At 36.7% G+C, this 15,292-nt stretch overlaps 1 protein-coding gene across 1 annotated transcript; it reads right to left on the bottom strand.

The window, feature by feature from the left end:
* Positions 1–228: 228 nt before the first annotated feature.
* On the bottom strand, positions 229–14,382 carry LOC112690745. Its single transcript, XM_025564819.1, has 10 exons — positions 14,241–14,382; positions 9,211–9,499; positions 8,266–8,926; positions 7,818–8,137; positions 4,719–5,657; positions 3,430–3,622; positions 3,191–3,308; positions 2,780–3,086; positions 1,874–2,005; positions 229–1,127 (listed from the first exon to the last, which is right to left on the bottom strand). The coding sequence occupies exons 2-10, from the start codon at positions 9,490–9,492 to the stop codon at positions 966–968; spliced, it is 3,114 nt and encodes a 1,037-aa protein (XP_025420604.1). The 5' UTR covers positions 9,493–9,499; positions 14,241–14,382; the 3' UTR covers positions 229–965.
* Positions 14,383–15,292: the final 910 nt, after the last annotated feature.

Here is a 15,292-nt window from a genome sequence, read left to right as displayed (position 1 = left end):
GTTATAATCTGATGTAAAATTTTATTATCATATAAAGTAAAACAGTTAAATAATTTTAAAATACAAAAATATATTTTTATTAGATCCACACAAATGTTTTTATAGTACTATTATAATAATTTAAATGGAACATTATTATAAACTTACTCACTATTATATTTATAGATAATCATACAACTTTTATTTTATAAAGGTTATATTATGAATAAATGTTAAGAAAAGAATATATGCTTATTTTTAACAAAGTACAGTTTTTTTATTTACAAATACCGGAATGGGTGACATATTTGTATTTGTTGTACAATGAATTATCTTTATACAATCATAATATATAATAATAATTATACGTTAAAAAATGCAAACTTAATAACATTGCTGGTAGATTTTTAATGCAAAAAAGGGTACACATATACAGTACTAAAATATATCATTACTTACTCTACCTCTGTGGCACAATAATTATACATAGATTTAAATGTTGAAGTCATGACATTATATTAACATTATGTTTGGAAAAAATCATTGTTAATAACAATCTAAGAGAATAGTAAAAAATTGTAAGGGAAACACTAACGAGTATCGAAGTGTTCGAACAAAACGGAATTCTATTTTTCGAGAATTTAAGTATTTTAGATTTAGTATTCTAAAAGAGCCTATCAGTCTTCTCAACCTTGTTGAGTACAAATTTCGTCCGAAACAAACTTACTGAATGATTATGCATGCATATACACTGCGTGTATACTTGGAATTTCTCAGCATACAAACAATAAATAATTACTAATTATAATACCTAATATATATATATATATATATAAGTATATATAATCGCTCACTCGCATTTTGGTATTCAAACGTAGTGCGTGCGTACGATATTTTTATTAGGTTTTGCATATGTAGAAAAAATACGGTAAAAATAAATTTAAAATAAATAATAATTATACATAAAAAAAAAGTTAGGTGTCGTTCTAGTATTTGTTAGTGATTTGTCTGATCCAGTCGAGGTAGTGAGCCACTTTAACATAGATCCCGGGCACGCCGGGCTGACCGCATCCTACTCCCCAGCTGACGATTCCGACCAAGTGCCACGAACCGGCGCGTTCACATACCAGTGGACCGCCACCGTCACCCTGTATACACACGAATAACATTATTATATTACCCCAATTATTTTACAGATGACTTGTTAGAATTTGTACATGAATTAACGATAAAATATTCAGTTTTTACGACTGAGATATTATTATGAGATCCGGACGCAAGGAGTGATTGGACTTTTTTCGAAAAATTGAGTGTAATAGTAAATTATTTTTGAAAATTAATTTTTTTTTTAAGAGTTTATAAATCCGATTAGAAAAATTCTATAATACTATCACTGCCGTTATTTAAAACAGTTAAATGTATTCGAAGTTCGCATAGGAAGAAAATAAACTGAAAAGCACGTAGATACTAAATATTATGAATTTGAGTTAACTTTTATAAGTACAACGAGGTTTTAGCAGTATATTATAATATGAGTTTGATAGACGTTTTCTAGCCACCTCACGTTTAGTACTAAATAAAATAATATTTGTATTTTATATATATTCGAACGAGTTGGCAATTGGTATTCGGAAAGTTAATTTTATATAATATTTGTGTTCGCGTGTTATGTAATATATTAATGTTTCATTTTCGAAAAAAAAAAAAAAAAACAAGAACAATTCTGTGAAAATGCATCTAATTGAAAGTGGGGGTATATGTTCACCATATATGACATTAACAACGATCAGATTTCAGTTCTCTACGGTGTAACGTCATCACGAAAAAACACAATAATTTTAACAACCGATAATTCATTATGATATTATTAAACCATGCGTCTGTTCTAACGTACCTTGCAAGCGTCTTTTCCTTCTTCACCACCGGCGCACAAGAAACCGTTGTGCAACTTGAAGTCATAGCCAAGACGGGTTTGTTGTAATTGTGTTTCGCATTGGCGATTAGAAATTACCGGAACGTCCACTTCCTGAGAATTTTTCAAAAGAAAAAAACATTGGTTAATCAATATAATTTTTTTCATTTCAACGTAATTTTAAATGCAAATAAGATATATTATTATGCATAATAATATTTTATAGTAAACGATGCGTGAAATTGAAAAGAAATAATTGTTGAAATCAGTTAATAATAATAACATTTCTCTGTTTTAATTTAAAATCAGGGTTTGAACAGAATATTTTCTAATTTATTATTATAGAACTGTAAATCATGTTTTCTAAGTTCTGTTATTTTTTTAATTTGAAATTATTAATATTTTTCTATAATTGTCAACAATAATATCATGACCCTATTTATAATATTATGTATGATGATTATAATCTAAAATAATAATATCATGGAAAACTAGCCAAAAAATCAATGAGTTTAATTTAAGTTTATAATTTTAATATAGATTTTTCTGTAGTTAATTATTTTATTCTTGATGTAATTTGTACGGATTTCTTTTATTTTATTGTAACACTTTCATTCATAGTATTTGAACCTGTTGTTTAGAATACATTTTGAATTAATTTATGTCAATAAAATATTAATGAAATTAATGAATTATTAAAATAAAAATAATAAATGGTTTATTCGTAGAATAGTTTAGCCATTTGCTTTCACGATAAATTTCTTTCCAAAAGTAATTGAAAGTTCATTCATTGTCCTTAACTTAAAATTATACTCAAATACATAGTTAAATTGAATGTGTAAGATGTGTAGGACCACGGATATAAATGGGTTTCGAAAATAAAATCACCTTAAGGATGTTTTGGTATTTCCCATAATCGCCGAACGCATCCTTGCCCCAACCGGTTGTCCAACACCGTTGACCGGTAAAATCGGAGAATGCATCCGGTAAGCAAGCTGGGCTAATATGTGGGTTGCGGGCAAAGTCGACGGGTTTGTCCATACGGAGTATGGCCAAGTCGTTATATAACGTGCCGGCGTAGAACTCCCTGTGTATGACCATGCTGACCACGTCCGTTTCCACGTATGGATAGAATTCCACGTCATGGTTTACGTCCCATTCGCCCAAGCGGACGCGCAAATCTTGTTCATGGTACCTATGGTATAATAGCAAAACATCAAATTGGGTTTTCACTATGATGGGATTGAGAACATAGGTCAAGAAATTTTTTTTTTAACTGATCATTGTAGTTTTACTTACGTTTTCACGCAATGAGCGGCCGTAAGCACGTGCAGTGAATCAATCAGAGTTCCACCGCAAACGTATACGCTCTCTTGAGGGTCTTTCTTGAGAATAGCTACTTGCCAAGGGTATTCACCTGCGAGAGGAAGAAATCCATTTAAGTATATTGGTATTCGTGTAAATGATTTGTTGTTTTGAATACGTGTATTGAATGTTTATCCTACCCTGTTAACATGGTATATTCTCGTAATTCTTACCGAATTCACTGTCTCCATCCACGTATGCCGGTGTCTTGATCCTTCCAGTGATGCCATGTGTGTTCCTTTTGCCGCACTGTCCGTTGCTGACGTAGTTGGACGACGAGCCTAAGTGGCCGGGTGCCACCGGTGGTCGCCTGCAACACACTTGCCTGGGACCACAACGACCACTGGCCGAGTAAAATGACTGGCGCTATATCATGTACATAAACATTTCACGTTAATCCTTTTAATTCCGATTGCAAATTATTGTGATTATGTTATTATTATTGTTACAAAATGATTTTTGCTCAAAGACAATTGTCGTATGTCTAAAACGGTTAGTACAGTGTTGTTTTTGTGTGTATATAAATATATATATATATATATTTATAGTGTGTTAAGTATATGTGATTTTCGGCTGTGAATAAAGCACGCTTCCTAACCAAGTAGCATCACGAGAATTAAGCGAGTGTGTACGGTTAGTTGTACTCGGACGTTAAGGTCCATTTTGTACAGAGTATTTCCTATTAGCCGGTCGTTATATACATATATCGTACACTCACATTTTGTTAATGGTTATCGATTTACCTGTGATGTTATTGACGTAGTTTATTGTGTTAAGACAAAAACAAATCGTTTTCACGTTATCCGTGAACAATACAAAGCGTTTACGGAACGTATAAACTAAATATATTCATAAAGTTAGGATATAATAATATATATAATATAGGATGAAATTGAGTGTGCTATGAGAATAGTTGAGCAAGGAGAAGGGGAGGGAAGATGAATCATAATGGAGATAAAGGACAGATATAGCCGACTCCACGTACATTTAAGTGGTCTAGGGCGAAGAAAAAGATTTACGTAAAGCTAGAATGTGTTATATTTGTCATGTCGTGCTATAATTATGAATCAGACGGTCTTGTGAAAATCGTTCCAAACATCTAGTGCTTAATGGTATTAGTATAATTTATAGTGTTATACAGGGTGTAGAGCGAAGTCAAATAGATGTCGCTCGATTGTACATATTATAATATGATTAAGTATAAGCCCGAAACCGTTTTCGGTTTTAGAAAATCATTGCTTCGTATTTAATGTATATATAATACAGAAGCTCAGACGTGTAAGTAAACTTTGTTTTATCTCGTACACTCCATTTGACTTGGTTTCGTCCACCGAGACGATTGGAACACGTAAATAACATATTATTATGCGGTATTAATATATTAACATCGCTTATGTGCGCACCGTGGTGTTAGTGTCCAGTAAGAAGGCGACCAGTTGGTATTACGTTTTGACTATCTCACCTCGTCTACATCTCTTTTGTGCCGTTGGCCGCCTACGAATCTAACGGACCCCGTGGACTGACGGTCGTTGGGGAAAGCTACTTTCGGACTACCCGTGCCGTATGACGACGGCTCATTATGGTCGTAATCATTTCCACCGTTACCACGGTCACTGCCGCTACCACTACCCCCAGCGGCGGTTATGTTGGAGCTTCTGTAGAACGAGCCACCGGAATCGTAATCATCGGATTGACCGTAATAATCGCCAGGGCCCGCTACTCCATAACCACCATGGTCATCGTATTCGTCATCCCTGTACGAGTGATACTCGGGTGCATAGCTACCGCTGTTGTAACCACCACCATAACCACCACTTTCATAACCTCCGGCGTAACCGCCACCGTAACCGCCACCGAACGACGGTGGTTTCGAGTGGTAAAATGGTTTAGACGAGCCGTAAAACGAAGGGCTGCTGTAGTGATAAGGCGGTGGTGGAGGCGGTGGTTGCACGTGGTAGTGGTTGTGCTGGTGAAGGTAAGAGGGTGGATATTCGTGGCCGTAACCGTAACCGTGGCCATAGTGAGGCGACTTAAGCTTATGTACGATGTCGCCAACCTTATGTACCAGGCCTGCGTTTGGCGTCACGTGCAAATTCACCCAGGGCTTAACGATTTTTTCACCGTACTCGTCTTTGCTGACCTGCAGCGACAACAACGGGTTGACACTGACCAAGCCCAGGTTCAGACCGTTACCACCCCCCAACGAGTTTCCATACGGGTTCACCGATGGGTTAGGACCGTAGGGGCTGATGGGATATGAACCGCCGCCGCCGGAAGGTAGTCCAAAAGATACTCCGAACGTGGGCCGAACTTTAACGCCGGAACTCCCTGTGTCGTCAGAGTCCTCGTTCACAGCTCCGCCACCTCCTGAACTGCCCCCGAGTAGACCCCCGAATTTTCGCTGTAAACACATATACAAACCACCCAATCAAACCTATTCTTCTGCGCTTGTCATTATTAAAACACGGGATCGTTTTTTTTTTTTCAGACGAGTACTACACGTATACACAATACCACGTGATTACATTATAATTTTATGAATAAATTCGTTATCGTTTTGAACTTCGATGGCATTAATATTATATTGTGTTAGATAATGAAAGTATTTGAATGAAATTATATGAAAATTGTTATTATTTCAATTTCTATTGTAAACAAATGTATATTTGAGTGTGCCAATTTTGTTATCGTTTATATTTGAAAAATTCAAAAAGTATCTATTATGTTTGTCAACGAAATAATTTTTTTTTTTTTTTTGGTTGTTTCAGAAATTTATTGATCAATGACAGATTTTAATATCATATTCAATTATTAAGTGATAAATTATTTGTCAGTAGTTTCAGTGAAATTTGACGAAATAAAACGTAAAATAGAATGTATATATGCACATTATGCATATTACGTCATACTATATTAGCATAATAACGCTCGGCAGACACGTTCACTCTTTCTTTTGGCCATAAACGTGTGTTACATATTTTCCTCGTCAAAATACAAGTAGTTTTCATTTAATATTTTTACATTAGAAATTGGTTCAGATAGATGGAGATAGTTAAGGCTAGAAGATAAATTAAATGTAAAACACGCAGATGTTAGAAAATAAACGATTTTCAAAATAATATTAATATTCATTTGAATGACAATTAATATTTTGACTATTATCGGAGAAGTTGTCAAGTAATTATTTGATGGTTGTTTTAGTGTTCCGATGTGGAAAATATTTAAAAATATTATATTATTCTAGGGAAATATTATGAACTGTGATAGTGCTGTTTAGTCGGATCGGGCGCAGACAGCATAAGGAAAAAGAGTTTTCGTATTCTTTATGTTTACTCCGCGTTTCACAACGCTTCCGAACGGAAGTATTTTTTTTCAACGTTTTCTTTTCCTTTTTTCTGAGTCTACGGTCTACCGCTACTAATGTGGATACGTATAGTTGGCGATTTTTAACTTGTTTCTTCCTTTTATTTTTTTAAGTAAGTGTAAACCCGTTAGTTTAACGTGTAACGTATTAAGTCCTGATCAGTGTGTCGAGCGTGAAAAGTTTTAGTTTTTTTCGTATGGCAACTGGAAATTTGAATTTCACCGATTTAAATAAAATTTTTTTTTTAATATTTGTGATAATTTATCATGAATAATTACAAACTTAAGGTTTTTAATCGTCAATGATGACAGTCATATGGGAAATCATCTGTATACGAATTCATGTCAAGGATTATACGATTGAAATGGATTTGAACGAAGAATAAAAGAAAAAAAAGTTATATACCCCCAGGAGGCACTATAAATTATATTATAACGACTGCGTAGGAACGTCACCCAAATCTCCAGTAACCACGACGCAAAGAGTGTTGCAGACATTATAAGTATTACATTATGTGCTACTTGGTTTTGCGCGTACTTATGTGTTTGCGTGTGTGTGTATTAGTTTTTGGCGTGCATGAATTAAATTGCACTTACGCCATCGGTCTGATCGTCGTCATATGGTATCTCCACGTTATATCCGTTGCTGGCTAAGTCGTCCACTGTAGGTCTATCGAGGTATCGCTAAAAAGTTCAGTTATAAACGTTATAGGTTTTAACATTGTATGGTTTAGTCAACTGCAGTACGCGCAGGCTGTTATAAATGAGCTGTTGATTTTTCCTACACAAGAGTAATTCGGTTTTATAATTTCTATATAGTAGTCAGTGAGTTCGTTTCGTGCGCATTAGTCGGACAACACGAAGATACGTGTGTATACGCTATACTGAAGACGAACGATTTGTGCTTAATAATATAAAATATTAAAATATTATGACGTTCGGCTTGGAAAATTTGAAACGCAAGATTTGCAGCGGGCGCAGTTCGCGTGACGTACGACAACAGCTCGACGATTAAAGATCAAGTCTTATTCTCATCGAACCGAATCATCGATCTTTAATCGTTGCATTGTCCGTGACGTAAACGTACATTCTTCCCGTCACAAATCCGATGTTCGCGTTTTTCTTAGCCCGTACGTACATACACATTTCAGTACTAAACATATGATATCGTTTTCGAGCGTGCCTGAACACTACTTACCGGTTCGGCGTCTTGTTTGCTCTGTGGTGCGTCCCTGCGTTTGCGCGCCTTGGCCTTATCGTCGGCATCGGTTTTTTTGTGATGCGACACGATCGTGCCGTTCCCGTCGGTGATGACCACTTCATCCAGACCGATGGCTTCGATGTCGGTCTTTCCGTGTTGCAAGTTCCTCGGGTCAATGCCCGCGATACCGTCCTCTTTTCGGGCCACTTCGTGTGGCAAACACTGATCGTACGGCACGCAGTAACACCCGTAGTTATCGGCTCTAGGCGTCTCGTAAGACGGGTATCGCTCGCCCGCGTATGGACCGGTCAAGGAATCTGTACGGGCGGTACAAGCGTTCGTATTTATACCGGTACATAATATAGTTAACGTACGTATACACGGCGTGAAACGAGGTAGCCAACGAGCTCCCCGAAAAGAGTTTAACGACTGTCGAAGTACTTACTTGACGGTGCTTTCAAGTTGAGTTGTTTCTTGTACAGCGGACCGCCGGGGGTCTCGTAGTTCTCAAAGTTGCCACCGTAGCTGTTCAGATTGCCTTGGCCATACAGGGATGACAATCCGTCGCCGCCACCACCGCTGTATAACGGGCCGCTGAGCGGACTGAAACCGGGTTCGACCGCGGAGGACGCGGCCTTGATGCCGTCCACACCACCGTCACCGTGGTGATAATGGTGATGCACGTGTTGCTGCAAGCCACCGGCGGGCAGAGCGACGGACGGTACGGGACCGGAGATGATCGGTTGCTTGGGCCTATACGACTCCGCGGCTTCGGATTCGAAAACCTGTGGCGGCCGGTTACCGTATATCGGTCCGGGCCTGTTGCGAATGGGCGGGCCGTTGCCGAACGATGGTGGGCCACCGTTGCCGTATGGTAGGCCACCGTTGCCATATGACGGGCCGCCGCTGCCGAATGATGAGCCACCGGACGGGTACGGGACGGGACGCGGTGCACCGTACCCCACGGATGGCACCTGAGATCCCGTCGACTTGACCGGTATGGCCGCGATGGGACGGCCGACCGGTTTCAGCGACACGGGCTGCGCGTAAATCAAATCCTGCGGCCCGATGTAGCGTTTCGGTTCTACTAGTTCTTCGTCTTCGCACTAAGGAAAAAAAAAACAAACCCGCTTGAGTATGTCGTGTCGGAAAATGTGCAAGCACGTTAATCGTCACGAAAGAGAAATACGGACGTACTTCTTGTTTGCGATCTACTAACACGTGGGAGACACAGAGCCGCCGATCGTCCCGAAATATATAGATAAATTTTTTTTTTTGTATTCTCGTTCTCGAGTACAATTTTAAATGCATTTTTTTTTTTTATCAACATATTCGATCGCACTATGAGCATGTTATAACGTCATTACAACGGTATTGTTCATAATATTACCTCCATGAGACCCAAGCCGCAGAGCCTGTCTCTGATGAGGTGTCTGGGATGCGTGTCCGATCCGTTGGCAGACAGGCCGGCCACCGGAGCGCCGTTCTCTTGGCTGCCATCGTCGTTGATATCCGAATAGGAGTCTATCGATTTGCTCTCGCGGTCAGTAGCAACGTCCGCAGCTGGTTTGGTAGGGGTTTGGGTCTTATCTTTGCTCCATGACCATTCTTCAGCGGTCGTGATCGCCACAAACGTGACGAACAGAAACGAGCCCGTAAATAAAAATTTCATGATGCGACTGAAAAAAAAATTGATTGAAATTGATTTTGAATGTTGCCGTATTATTACTATTACATTTAATTATGATCTAAAATTAATATAGGTAAATACATTTCCCCATCATTGAACTATACGCGTTGATGTATTAAAATTGCATAAGCTAGACGCCGGGCCAATGAATTGAAACTCGAGATATTATTTCGTTAATCAATCGTATTGTTATAAACTAATACCCATGTAGAAACATAATATGGGCACTTGTGCTGTGAATATAGACGTATTGACTATAAAGAATAGCTATACTGTGGAGGTAAACTTGTTTTATAAATGCACAGCAGCACGCATTTTTAAAGAGCAATAAAAAAACTAATTTTAAATCCAGTATACACCTTTGTATATTTTACAGTGTAGTGGTAGGGAATTATTTTTATTTTTATTCAAATAAATAATGCTATATAACTAAAATCTACGTGTATTGAAAAACATTTTTATTCCTCTCGCACATTATTATATTGTAATACTTGTAACGACAGAACTAGACCGAACGTGTCTATTGTTAAACGTGAAAATTTATAAAATAGACTAAATTACAAAACCATCGGTTTAGCGACATGCAGTGTGTTGAATATAACGCATATATAATATCATTATATAGGTGTTTGATCGTAATATTGAATAATATAACGTGTTACGTGTTGAATCGAAAGATATTTCATAACGACATTGCGCACGATCGACAGGTAGGCAAGTACAAAATATGATATTCCGGTCGGCGGCCGCGATTGCGATACGTTTTGATAAACTATTATTATTAAATCGTTGTCGGTGTTGTGTTTCCTGGACGAAAACGCGCGAGTCTTAAGTGCAGGTCGAGTGGGCACGGACGGACGGTTAAAAAAAATAAAACGCTTATTGTCGTTCGTCGTCGTCGTCGTCGTCCGACGTATTCGTTTTCATTCCGATCACGCGTTCACGTGCAACAGTAGGCGAACAGCTATTTAAATGTACGCGTGTGTATGTGTGTATTATTATGATTTATAATATTGTTGTGCCGTCAAACAAAGAGAAAGCGAACGTGGCGGCTGTGGCGAAGACGGAGTCCGAAACGCTTTCACTTTCGGCTGCCCACCGCGTAATGAACAGATTCGATTTTTTTCTGCCACCATCACCGTTCCCACACTCACGTGCACGCACACGCATACTGTTTGCTCAATGCCACGAATCACCGACGACCTTGAGCCGATAATATACTGTGTTATGCCATCGGCAGCCAGAAGAAGACGAGACGATAGTCGACGACGACGTGGATCCCGCGCGGGTACCGTCATCGTGAAAAAAAAAAAAATAAAAAAAAATAAGTAAAAATATTCAATAATGATCGACACGAAATCATACGCAAATAAGGGCCGTGGAAGAGGCGTAGGATAATCGAGCGCGTCGATGAGGACGCGAAAACAATGGTTTGCTAATTTTTTTTCTCCATCGCGTCTTTTGTCAAACGTCATTATAATAATATCACGTAACGACTAATCGCCCGCCGTCTCCGTGCGTACGAACGAGGTCGAGGGAATAATATTTTAGCGTCGCCGCGGCATTTGCGAATACAATCGTCATTCGTTTGCGCCATCCACTGCCTACGCGCGGCGTGTTATGCGTGCACGTATGCTGTGAGTCACCAAAAGCGAAATCTAAAATATATATTATTATGCAATGCGCTCGCGTTAAATTTTTGCACATTGCCGTTACTGCAGTTTGCGTGGTTCTCTACAGCGCCCCATCGTTTCACTTTTGTTTCAAACAATAATCAGCCGGGACCTGGATCCGATCATTAGTTTTTTAATATCACAGTCGTGGGCGCAGCAGTTGAGAATAATAAATAGTCGATTGCGAAAAAAAGTGTATTCCTAGTGGTTATATAATATAAACGTATGTTTAGTTCTCAGGTGTTTAATATTTGAATAACGGAAGGACTATCGACAAAACGACGAATGCATTTAAAATCATATGTAAATGACGTAATCAATACTTTCCACATAGATTCCGAAATTTGGTCGCGGTTGTTTAACCTGTTCATAATGATATTAAAATAATAGACGATAAAATCATTATGCTCTTATATCTCATTCACCTTGACCGTGACGACGTTTTATAAGGACATCCACCCCTGAAAAGAATTTCGCGTTCGCGGCCATCGGTATCGCTGTAACGTTCCCATCCGTACCCCGCCACTGCTGCGGGACCCAACGATCGGACCTATAACCGTAGGTGGGTTCGGAGGGTGTGCACAATGTCTGAATCGGAAAAACGATAAACGTGAGGCACGTTTTTCACGGGAAAAACGTGATTGGACGTGTATCACGCGACGATAAACGCTGCGGTACGTGCCTACCGAAACAGTTAATATTATAATATTCCATACGAAATAAAACGCTACGTTCGACATGTCGAAGACGGGTATTATTATCAAAACAAATCGACCTGAAACAAATTAATTATATTAACGCTATTGAATAACGGGAATCGGTATTGCGTAACAATATACTTTTAGCGAACACGACAAATATAATATAACATGGCAGTCGTAATATTTTTCAAACAAAATAATCGTTAATATAATATTTCGTATTATGACGCACATTACTGAGATATTTCGAATAAATTAAATAAGAATTTTTACGTGCTACCCACGAGCCGTAATATTCCTAAGAAATCGACTGCGCGTCTTTTTATGTTTTATTTTTCTCGAGCATTCATCTGAATTAAAACGTTCGTTCGATCGGATCCACCAAATGAAATAATGATATTAATGGAACGTCGGCGTCTAACGACCGTTATTCTAGTCATATAGTATATCTGTTGCAGTGATATCGAATAATTAAGTAATAAGTGTGTACTTACACCCACCCTGATCCACCGAAAAACGTTATTAAACCGGCGGCGACAACATTGATAAAAAAAAAAAAAAAAACGGAAACGGTTAACTATAACGGAATGGTTGCTTTCACGTTACCTAAAACAATATTTCGAGAAATCCGAAGTTCGTTAGCCAGCGCATCCTACACGCCAGACGCCCGGATGTCCGCGTACACAGTATATCCGCACAACACGCGGAACGTGCCCACGTAACAACGCAACAATAACGATTATCGTGTCGAAGAGAATAGACAACAGGATAGCCGTAAAAGAAAACAAAATTATAAATATAATGCAAACGTGGAAGTAAAAACAAAAGCGGAATAAACGGATCATCACGAACTGAGTAGGCGGTAAATGGTTATTGGCGTGTGCGCGTTGACCGAACGGAGAAAGTGAATACACGTCGCGTGACCTCGCGGCAAGACAGCGAACCCGACGCATAATATTTGTTGTGGATTATTTAACCGAGCAATCGAAGCTGTTGCGGTGTGTGTCTGCGTGTGCTTTAATGATGGTATCTACGGATAGAATTGTTGACGATAATAGTGATAATAATTGTCATTAAATAAACTGTGGTATCGACGTTGCGTGTGTAAAACGAAGGTGGCTGCACCGGTTAATCTTGTTTCGATATTTTGTTCGCATGGATATTTGATATTCACCGCGAATGTTTCCTTAATCGCTATGCATAGATACTGCATAAGATATACGTTAAGGACTCAAAAACGTCTAGTCGATAAAATGTTACGGTTTCTACCCGAAATAATAGCGGAGGTGGATTCCCGTTCCTATATATTACCTATTGAGAGACATGATATTTTGAACTTGAAATGATTGTATTTAAAAACAATTATTTAAACGTGATTCTATGTAGTTTATAAAATAAATAATAAAAATAATTTGATGACAATATTTTATGACTGAAAAAAAAAAAAAAATCTTTTTTGACATGGTTTACGACGTGCATAGTTATTCAAATTGAAATACCACAACGAATTTAGGTTGGACTACAATTAAGTTTCTTTAAAGCTAAATAAGCTTACTGAAGTTAAAAGTTGATATTTGTCATCTAATAGAGTTATTTTTTATAATTATAACATAAAAACGTACAATTGTTGCAAACGTCCAAACATATACCTTAATAAGAATTACACTTAGGTAGGTACCATTTATTAAACAATAAACACTACTTACTGACTTAATTTTCCAACTTATAAACGTCTACTCTAGCATTAGTATTTATCATTTTATATTACATTTTTAAAATGGAGTGTAACTTATAGTTCACTTTTAAATAATATTCAACAAAATATATAAATAATCAAGAAAATTTTAATTAAATACAATTTTGTTAGTTTTTTTTTAATAAATATTAAATAATTAATAACGTTTTATAAAATAATTTTATTGTTAAAGTTCAATTTAATATATTTGTATAAGCAATACATAAGTTATGAAATTACTTAAAATGATTCAATTATATTTTTCGGACTTTAAGCAACATAAAATTGTTGAATTATTTATATTTCAATGGTAATAGATAATAATAAATTACAAATTTTCTAGTTTATAATTTAGTTTTTAGGATATTTAAGATATAATTTGATTTATATTGTATTGCAATCATAAGTGGCAAAAGTTGAAAAATTCAATGCAAAATACTTGAAATGCAGGTTAGGTTAGGTAGTATCATACAAAAACGTAATTGAAATTAATATGAAAATAAATAATAAAAATTTGTTCAATTAAAAAAAAAAACGATAATCGAAAAACTAATAGAAATTAAATGTAACATAAAGTAAAATAATAATTTAAGTAATATATACGAGTATATTCAAAATTACCTTATTGTCAGTATCCAATGTATTTTCAATGTGCTGAAACAGGTGCGACGAATACGCAAGTTCAACAGTTAATGTTTACGTCTCTTCACTTGGACGGTCGTAATATACTTTCTCCAATGATCATAGACTGACCTGGGATTACAGTAATGGTTGGATTTATTATGTTTTTTTCCATCCCTACTATTTTGGTTTTCAAGATGCATTCGGCCACCTTCTTTCTTCACCCCCACTAGGCGTAAGAAAACAACAACAAATCTAAGGCCGTTCACTCTCCAACGGAAAAAACCGATTCCTCGCAATCAATGCCATTCTTCTGTGGACAAACCATTGGCCGTGTTCCCGGAAACCGTCAAGGCTCTTCGAGTAAAGTAGCTACGGTTATTTCTCAAACAGACCGGTAAACCGGATCTATGTTCTATGATGCAAATCTATTGTTTTCTCCGGATCTTAACAGTCATCGAATGTCCTATGACGTTAATTTTTGCACGCGTTGTTTATTTAATTTTAAATTATCGAATATTACTTAACGTTACAGGTCGTTTTTTAATTTTAATGGAAATAAGATGCTTATCACTGATGTAATAGAAAGTAACAACCAGAATTTCCAACTAGTTCTGTTCACGATCACATTAATACGTCATTGTAATCATCATCGATCTCAGTGGGATGCATTTCTGTTTGCAATATGTCGTTGCGTCGTGGAACGATAGTAATGTTAGAGTTGTAATTGGTGTTTTTATGTCATCAGATTACCAAAATTATAGTATTTTAAAATATTTTAAAACTGGTTGTATTAATAATATGCATTAGTATAGGAATATATTTTATTAAGTTACATTTTTTTTGTCTATATTAAATTATAAAAACAGAAATAGGAGAAGTTATACATGTCCAAACAAAATGAGTAATATTTTTAACTCATTTTTATAGTCATCAGTATTAACTTAAAAGTAAAATAATAATCTAAAGTTTTAATTCCCAACAATTAGTATATTATAAATATATTTACTAATATATTTTAAATATAATTATTTATACAGCAATATAACTAA

The sequence above is a fragment of the Sipha flava genome, unplaced genomic scaffold (genome assembly GCF_003268045.1).
Source record: "Sipha flava isolate LNK unplaced genomic scaffold, YSA_version1 51_pilon_pilon, whole genome shotgun sequence".
In the NCBI taxonomy this organism is placed as follows: Eukaryota; Metazoa; Arthropoda; class Insecta; order Hemiptera; family Aphididae; genus Sipha; species Sipha flava.
The sequence above is the reverse complement of the archived record's forward strand: the minus strand, read 5'-3'. Positions and strand labels throughout refer to the sequence as shown.

Excerpts from the sequence above, each read along its gene's own strand:
- LOC112690745 (XM_025564819.1), bottom strand. The coding sequence starts at position 9,492 with ATGAAATTTTTATTTACGGGCTCGTTTCTGTTCGTCACGTTTGTGGCG. Across the intron at positions 5,658-7,817 it reads GCAAACAAGACGCCGAACCG|CGAAAATTCGGGGGTCTACT; the intron begins GTAAGTAGTGTT and ends ATGTGTTTACAG. Across the intron at positions 3,309-3,429 it reads GGATGGAGACAGTGAATTCG|GTGAATACCCTTGGCAAGTA; the intron begins GTAAGAATTACG and ends TTCCTCTCGCAG.